Here is a 9,485-nt window from a genome sequence, read left to right as displayed (position 1 = left end):
AATTTAATTTGATTGTATTATATTGTTCATATTCATTTAAAAAAATGAAAGCCTATATTATTGTAAAAGCATAAATACAATATTAATATATCAAAATAGCCCTAAAATATTTAACGGAAGAACTCACAAGGAAAAGATATAACTGCAATAACCTATTTTTTTGGACTACAATACCTTCTATGCTAATTTTTAATATTTAATATTTTAAAATTAATAAAATTTTGTTTATTAAATACTTATTAAAAATATGTAGGAAGGTTTAATAAAATCAATTTGGGATAATGCATAAGTACCCCCTCAACCTATGACCGAAGTTCCAACTACACACCTTTTCTTTAAGGGAATCCTATTACCCCCTAAACTATTCTAAAATGGAATAAATATCTCCTTGAACGTCAGTAACCAGATGTTTCTTGGGAGGTGAAACACACTCGCCTGCCAATGTATATTTTGTCACTCTTTTATTTTCTCTCTCATTATGTTCCTTATTTTGATATATTATTCTATTCTTTCATGACTAGTAGCAACATGACAACAATGAAGTCCAAAATTTTAATTTTCCAATATCGATTTCGGTCAAGAAATAATATTCACGTAATGATAATTTCTTTCGTCGTCGTTGCTGCTGAATTTTTAAGAAAAGAATTGTATATTTTCGAAAAGAAAAGGAAAAAATATTTTTAAAGTTATTTTCATAATTAATTAAGTGTAATATCCAATAAAAAGATGACACGTGTATCTATAATCAAATTTAATATTATTTTCTTGCTAATGCAAAGATAAGAATGAACCCATAAAAGTTTGAGGAAAAAATACCAATCTAAAATTAAAAAATGAATTTTCAAAGGAATGGTGTTGTAAATGGAGCTTAATGCCTTTTAGCGGTGGTTGCCATCTCGGGAAGAAGAAAAAAGTGTAAAAGACAAAAGATTAATAAAAAGAAAAGAAAAAGAAAAAGACCAGCAAGTAAAGTTTTGTGCTTCTCACTCTCTTTGAGAGAGTGAAACACACACTTTGCCACGTTAGCATTTCGGGTGGCAATAATGTTACTTTATAATAGTTTAGGAGGGTAAAAGATCCTCAAAAAGGAAAGGTGTATAGTTGGAAATTCGGTCATAGGAGGGGTACTTATACATTTTCCCAATCAATTTCATAAGAATCTTCTATATTGGCAATACATAACTACTACATAATATCCAATAAGAAGAAAACATAAAAGTAATATTAAATGGAATGTATAAAGCGTTGAAATTGAAAGAAAACAAAATACTCCCACGATAATATATTTTTATGTTATATTTGAACTATTTTTCTACTCAAATAATATTTGTTTAATCAATTTTCGTATTATATTAAAAGATACCCAATAATTAAACAAAAACTAAGAAAATATATAAGAAATAAATGAGTCAAAAAGAGAAAAAAATGGTTGGTAAGAGTCAATACCACTAATGATTCTACAAACATAAAGATCTAAAAGTAAAATGTCATATCAATTATTTACTCTTTGAAAATAAAATTTATGGTGGATAAAATTATAATTAAGATTAAATATTCAAAATAAGAGATGAACTAATATTCACTCCGAACCCGAACCAACTAATACGATATGATGAAATACAGCTGAAGAACACATAAAGAAGCAGAAATGGGGAAAGCGGGGCTATAACTCATGAAACGACCGGCCAGGTCATTACACTCGGTCCCTTAAAATAAAAGGAAGTTGCTGAGAGAAAGTATTAGCCCTAAAAATGTGTTGCGAAGAGAGATCGAAGACGAAAACTTTCTGACGCAGTTGGAGCGAAGCATTCTTCGTGAAAAAGCTCGTCATTGTCAATATAGGACTGTACCTTTCATTCTGCTTTTACTTTTTTTTTTTTTTTAAAAATCTCTTATTTTCTAAATTTTTTCATTGTCATTGACTAGCTTGTTGACTAGGATAGACAAGATTAGGAATGAAGATATTCGGAAGAAGGTGGGCGTCGCCCCTGTGGATGACAAGATGCGGGAAGCAGGGCTCAGATGGTTCGGGCACGTGCAGAGGAGAAGCCTTGATGCACCGGTGAGGAGGTGTGAGCGATTGGTCGTGGTGGGTACGAGAGAGGTAGAGGGAGACCTAAGAAGTATTGGGGAGAGGTGATCAGGCAGGACATGGTACGCCAGAAGATTTCCGAGGACATGGCCCTTGATAGGAAGGCCTGGAGGTCAAACATTAGGGTTGTAGGATAGGGGTTAGTAGAGCTTTCCTTACTTCATACCGGGGGTGAGGCGGGGTTGAATTAGGGTTGATCTTAGATGGCTTGCAGTTTATGTTGAACCCACACTATTCTTGTTGTTTATCTTAGATGCCTTAGACTCTGGTTACTGTTATTGCATGTCATTCATCTTTTGGTTTTTATGGTTCTGTTACTATAACGGTTTCTGCTGGAGTTACTAATGAATTCTCTTTTCTTGTTTTTTATTTCCGTCTTTCTTAGCTGAAGGTCTATCGGAAACAGCCTCTCTGCTCTATCGGGGCAGGGGTAAGGTCTGCGTACACATTACCCTCCCCAGATCCCACTATGTGGAATTTTACTGAGTAGTTGTTGTTGTTGTTATTGACTAGCTGTTGAATTGGATTTGTCTTGCTCCACAAAATCAAATTGCAAGAGCACGAAAGCATATTTTATCTCCAATATATAATTTGAGATAAACTTTCTTTTATATAATGCATCTACAAGCCTTATACACATTTATTGAGCGGAACACATTAATGGCCATATGCCCTTTTTCAAACACATAAATTCATATGATATCTTTGTTTAGTGACCAACAATTGTTTCGCGGATATGGAAAAATTCCTACTGATAGGAGGGTGGCAAGATATAGGCTAAACACTGAAAAAATGCTATTTTTGCAAATCTCCCTGAATCAAGATGAGCATCAGAAGTAGTGTGTTTCCAGCTCAAGCAAAGAAATTAAAATTTGACATTCCTTGAGAATCTAGATGACTACTAAAAAATATCTGGAATTTAGACATGTATATTTGAGGAAGAAATAATACATAGTTTGACCAAGGAAAGACTTATTCAACCTTTCTAAAACCTCTACTGTTGGTTACTTCATGAAGATTAGCTATTTGCTTTAACATTAACAGAACTTCCAAGCCCCGATATGAATAGCTATTTTTCCTCTCCTTTTTCCAGACAAGAAATAGCAGTCGCTACTTAGTGGCGGAGCCAGGAATCTTATTAAGGAGTGTCAAAATTAAAAAAAAAAAAAGTTAAACACACAAAGAAAATAAGGGGAGTCAACATATAGTATATATAGATAAAAATAAACTTTTAAACCTAGCTAAATAGTGCAATTTTCAGGTGAAGGGGTGTCAAATTGACACCCCCTTAGCATAAGGTGGTAATTCTGCAATAAACAACATCTTGTATATGCACACTTAATTATCTAAAGAGTGTTTACACTGTCAGTGCTAACTTAAATCCTAGCCAGAATAAAGATGGAAAAGCTTCGGCAACATGTCACATTGAGCCAAGCCCGTATATTTCATCATCTACTATTGTACTCATATTTCTACATGTATACAAATTTAGAGGAAAAAGTGGTTAAAACAAGAGGAGACATGCCACTACACAACAGAAGAGGAAAAAATATACTCTACCAAGTGATTTATCAGCAAGTAATAGTTGCCGTCTCATTCTCAAACTACTGCTCCCTGCTTGGTGATATGAATTTGGATATGAATACAACGTTGGTGATGCATTTGCAAATACTCGTGCATAAACCATTTCCTCAATCATGGGATGTAACACGTTCATTGTCGTGCCATCAGGGATGGCAGGATAAGACTGATGTGTTTGAGACTGCAGGCTATGATGGTGAAGTTGCTGGAATGGATGTGAATTGGTAGTTGACATCAGTGTGTGACCCCCACATCTTAGACTTGGAGGCCTTTGTGGTATGACCATGCCTTTACTTGGAACGTCGTCTTCAGATGGTTTTGTAACTTGGCCGCGGCCATAGAGTGGAATCAAGGTTTTTTGTGAAACTTCAGCCTTGCAAACAGGGCATTGAGGCTGTTGGTGATCCGAATTTTCTGAAGGGATGCTCTGGAACTGAATCCACTTGTAGATGCAAGGCCAACAATAGAGGTGACCACAAAATGTAACCACGGGATCGTGCACACAATCCAGGCATATGTTACAATCAAAACCACCAGAGGGATTGCCTTCACGCTCATCATCAAACGTCGTCTTCCACTTCTCTAAGGGAGTAGGACGCTCGTCAAAGGCAGCCTCTGCTGTTTGCTCTTGGAAATGAAGATCTAGGGCCATACCCTACTTTTCGATGTAATTTTCTAGATTGCTATTAGCGCCTGTAGAAACATATTCCAAGAGAGAAAAGGATCAGTATTACAGGATATCGACGCAGCTAGAACAAACAAAAATATGTGGAAATTATTTAGATATAACTAGTATGGAGATTTGCAAACACTGACACTGAAACATAATTGTAATATTTGACTTTGTCCTTCTAAATTCAAGTTGCACAAAAGTTCTTAAGTGTTGGTTCTTAAAGTATTCAAAGGGGTAAGGCAAAGGTCCAACTATGATGTTTGATTTACTAGTAAGAGTATAAAGATCTCTACGAAGAAGTAAATTTTGCAATTCATATTACTTAAGCTCCCGTTCGGCAATAAAATTCGGGAGCTTTTTTTCCAAAATTTTGTTTTCAAATATCTGTTTGTTTATAGATTGTAACCATTTTTTGGCAGATTTTGACTTCGGCCCCGTTTGGCCATGAGTTTTGCCATAAATTTTGCCCATATTTTGGCCAAATCCCAAATCTCAAATCCCAAAATCAGCTATTGAGCTGATTTTGGGCCAAAATCCTAAAACTTGGGAACTATACACATGTTTTTTCCAAAATAAAGTTGGAAAATATATTTTGAAAACGTATGTCCAAACACATTTTCATCTTCAAACCAAACTTCACCCAAATCAGATTTTTCAAAATAAATTTGTATTCTATGGCCAAACGCTAGCTTCATATCCCAAAAACAGTTCTTTATTAGTTTTTGAAGTTTTCTACTCACAAAACTTCAAATTTCTTTCATGTCCAAACGCAATTTCAACTTTCAAAAACTATTTTTATCTCAACTTTAAAAACTTATTGTTTTTCAAGTTCCAACCAAATCTATGTCCAAACGCTAGCTAAGTAATAACAACTTTAATCTCGAGATCAATTTCTTTTTGTTGCTTAGAGTACTACCAAAAACAGTTTTCAAAAATTCTTATAAGTTTATATCTACCTACGCCCCTCTCCCTACCCCCCCCCCCCCCCCCAATCCCAACCAAAGCAAAGAAAACTCTCTTTTTTCCAGGTAACTTTTGGGGGTTAAAAAGGCAATAAGACATAACTCTAGCAGGTTAAATGCAATAGATTAAAGAGCTACAGGTTTGAAGAAAAACTTTAGGGAACAAATCTTAAAAATTAAAACTCTTGAATCTTTTCAATCAAATATAAATGAAAACATAGATATTAAAAAGGAAAGAAAATAAATACCTGAATATATTTAAATCAAGAATATTGTCCTTTGTAATGTTATGCTGACTGAGTTAAAGCTAAAAAGAATGGAGGTTTTTAGATGTAGAAAGCAAGTAGTGAAGATAGAATGAAGGGATTTTGGGTTTGGCTTTATATTTATAGTGTGCTTTACAAAGACGCGCCTATAGATACAACTGGAACTGTATGTATAGGAAATTTATTAGCGCGTGAGTAATAAAATCTTCGTACTCATTTTACTTGCCAACTTCTTCTGGATAACATCTCAATGGGGCCGGTTTTTTTTGCCTTCGCCTATTGACGTGGCGCTGACGGAGGATGAGGATTACTCTTTTTTCTTTTTGTTTGGATTTTTCCACTTTCTGTTGCTACTTTTTGGCTTTTAACAAATACCTTTAGTTTAGTATTTATTGATTTTTCTTATAAATAGAAAAAAGTACAAAACTTTTTCCCTACTTTTTCATTTTTCAGATTTATTCCTGTCTTTATTTACATTCAAATAATAACTAAATACTCAATTCAAGGTAAAGGGAGTGTATAAATTAAACTCTTTTTGGTTTATTGGATAACATTTTCTAATAAAATAATGTAATTTTTAGTTTGTTAAAAAAAACATATCTTTTTATATTAAAAGATGTTGCAATAAGTTATTCTCTCTGGTCCACTTAAATTAATTTTTTTGGCTATTTTCACAAGTATTATTATTCGATAATATTAAGTCAATTCATCGGTCTTTTTCACCCAATATCTTTATTCTTTTAGGTTTTTATGTATTCACCACTTTTGGTGTTGATGGACCCCGCGCTTTAGCTTTCGTTTCACACTTGCGGACCTATTGGCAGTTTCTTAATCCTGAGTACACATCCTCTGACTCTATATATAATAATGCTATTAATTAAAATAATAAGCAAGTCATTATCTGCTTTATACTTGTAAATTGTAATCAATACTGCAATTAGTAGTATTTTACGCGTTCTTGCAATATATCAAGTTATTAGAACTATAATACCTCGAGTCAAATTGCAACTTCCAAATTGTGTGCTAAAACGTCTCTTTTCTCTAGAAACTACCTCTCCGTCCAAGTTTACTTGTTCACTAAACTAAAATAAATAATATTCACTTTTACTTGTCTAGTTTCGAAAGTCAATGAATAATTTACCATTTTATACCTACTTTACCTTTCTTATTAAACACTATTCTCTTCGGTCCACCTTAATTGATTTTTTGATATTTCTTTTGTGGTCCATAATATTTTATTTTTTCATATATCAAGTAACTTTTTTTTCTTCTAAAGTTGCCCTTAGAATGAAACCTAAAAGTATTTGTTGCATTTCCAATGAACAAGTTAATAAGGTCATTTTTTATATTAATTAATGCTAAAAGGTGGATTCCTTAATATGTGTGAAATAACCAACAAATCAATTAAAGTAGACAGGAGGGAGTACTTGTTTCTACTTTATTTTTCAACATATAATAAATAGGGGTGATATAGTAATATTAATAGGTGTGCCAAATCAGTACTCCCTCCCGTCCACTTTAAGTGATTGTTTGGTTCTTTTCACACATATTAAGATATTCAATTTTTAGCATTAATTAATAATGAAATTGATCATATTAACCTTAATTTGCTCATTAGAAATATAACAAACTACTCCTAGGCTCTTTATTCTAAAGACATCTTTTGAATAAATAAATAAATTTCTTTTTTATATCTGAAAAAATCAAATATTGTGAACCACAAAAAAAAAAAGTTAGAAAAAATCACTCAAAGTGGAACGGAGGGACTAGTGGATAAAGAAACTTGACGGTAGAGATTTGGTTAATTGCAAGACGTGTGGAGTACTGATTGATTATATCTTACGAAGGATTCAGAGAATAAGCTTAATTGGTCCCATTAAAATAGGTAGTCAATGATATAATAAATCAGATTCACTCGATTACGTATATTATGCTGTCTTTCGTTCGTCTTGATATTTTTGTTTGTTCCTTCTAATTTATGGGAAAGAAAAGTTCAATCCCAAGAAAGCACCAACTACTCGTAGTAGGTGTTGGTGATAACTCTCCTTTTTAATAAGTTCCAAAAAGAATAATATATTTTTTAATAATCAAAAATAATTTTTTATTTTATATTTAATGAGATAATTATAAATACACATTATTTTTAAAAAATTCTTTTTTAAACTCTATACTCATGAGTCAATGTTGCATAGCATAAATTAGGACGGAGGGAATAGTACTTTAAATTTTGCTTAGTGTTGCATTTTACATGAGGAGTCCTAAGTTAATAAGTAGCAATTTTCAGTCTCGAGTCTTAAGAGAAAAAAACAGAATTCAATTTACAAGATTCTTCTGACATTTTTTTGAAGTAAAATTCTCGAGGCAAACCCACTAACCAACCAAGGGACTTCAAACTGTTGGCAGCTCAACGAGTGGCCACCGCCTCTTCTCTTATTTTCAGAGAGATAAAAATTGTAATGGGTATGCAAAATCAGTATCTTGATATTTTGCGTCACGTTCATATTAAAACTTAATAATTACTCATAGTTATACTAATATATGTGCAAATAGTGAAGTTTACTACATATAAATACTGAATTAGTGTTTATATCCAAGTATAATTTTGCTCTTTCCTTGAGTCGATAATCTATCGCAAATAACCTCTCCACCTTCAAGATAGGAGTAAGACATATGTAGACACTATCATTTCCAAACCAACATGTGGAACTATGCTGGGTTTGTTGACTTTTACTCTTTTAGACTTGAAAATGACAGCATATGGAGATATGGTTCGTGAGTCCTAGAATGATCTAGAAACAGAAGACAAGTCTTAGAGGAATAGTTTCTGAGTTCGTCAGACAATATGAAAGCCTCCTTGAATTTGATCACTCTGGATCTCGAATAGCCCCACGTAATTTGTCATTTGTCCGTTGTTGAATACCCTGTAAACACTTTATGTTTTGACAAATAAATGTGACATTCGAGATGCAATATACCAACTTCCTTAGTTCTTTTTTGTTTTTCCTTTTTGTTGGTCTATTTTTGGCAAATAATGAAGGGCTTTTTTCACTTTCTCATTAGCCGAGAAAGTGTATAAAATTTGTATAATGTTTGTATATAACATACAGAATGTATATATATATATATATATATATATATAGTAGTGGACCCAGGATTTTTATCAAACGGGTTCAAAATTCAAAGAAGCAAATATACAAAGAGGTCAACAAAAACTATATATTAATAAAATATATTATTACAACTGTCCTCTACGAGTTTTCATGTCCTGAAACGTATTCATAATATTCTCATCAGAAATGGTGTTAAATATTTTTCTTTCTACATAAGGTACCAAACAACCGCTCATGAACTCGTCATTCATTCGGTTTCGCAATTCACTCTTGATCAACTTCATCGCCGAAAAAGTTCTTTCAACTGTAGCAGTGGCAACTGGTAGAAGTAAAGCAAATTTTACAAGGCGAAACACAAATGGATAATTCAAATGCTTCTTTGTCTTAACTAGTGTTTCAGAAAGATCAACAAGTCCTTGTAGATTTGAGAACTTTTCATCAATATCACGAACATCAACAATATAAGTTTCAAGTTGATTCTTGAGCGTAACCATTATATTCTCATCAAAATCGTCAGGATACAATTCAACCATCATCAATATCTTGTTTATGTCAAAACTGGAAAACGACTCAACTGGATTTAAGCAAGCTACTCCAACAAGCAAGTTCGTTGTTACCTCATTAAAACGAGCATTGAGTTCTTTAACTTGCCAATCAATAATCTTAAAAAATGTATAAACACGATAGTGATGTAAAATAGTATGATCAGCAACTTTACGTCGAGATCTTCCAGAGTTAACATAGAAGTCATCAAAGTTTGGTATCGAAATATTATACTTGACACAAAATGCAGACACTTAT

General features: G+C 32.9%; 1 protein-coding gene across 1 annotated transcript; it reads right to left on the bottom strand.

Moving 5' to 3' along the window:
• Positions 1-3,285: 3,285 nt before the first annotated feature.
• LOC109243739 (E3 ubiquitin-protein ligase RMA1H1-like) lies at positions 3,286-5,676 on the bottom strand. Its single transcript, XM_019410717.1, has 2 exons — positions 5,557-5,676; positions 3,286-4,366 (listed from the first exon to the last, which is right to left on the bottom strand). Exon 2 carries the CDS (start codon positions 4,323-4,325, stop codon positions 3,597-3,599), a length of 729 nt encoding a protein of 242 aa, XP_019266262.1. The 5' UTR covers positions 4,326-4,366; positions 5,557-5,676; the 3' UTR covers positions 3,286-3,596.
• Between the last annotated feature and the right edge of the window lie 3,809 nt (positions 5,677-9,485).

This window comes from Nicotiana attenuata, unplaced genomic scaffold (genome assembly GCF_001879085.1).
Source record: "Nicotiana attenuata strain UT unplaced genomic scaffold, NIATTr2, whole genome shotgun sequence".
Classification (NCBI taxonomy): domain Eukaryota; kingdom Viridiplantae; phylum Streptophyta; class Magnoliopsida; order Solanales; family Solanaceae; genus Nicotiana; species Nicotiana attenuata.
Note: the sequence above shows the minus strand (reverse complement) of the source record. Positions and strands in the feature narration are given on the sequence as shown.

Bases quoted from the DNA above. Each gene is read 5' to 3' on its own strand.
- LOC109243739 (XM_019410717.1), bottom strand. From the start codon at position 4,325: ATGGCCCTAGATCTTCATTTCCAAGAGCAAACAGCAGAGGCTGCCTTT.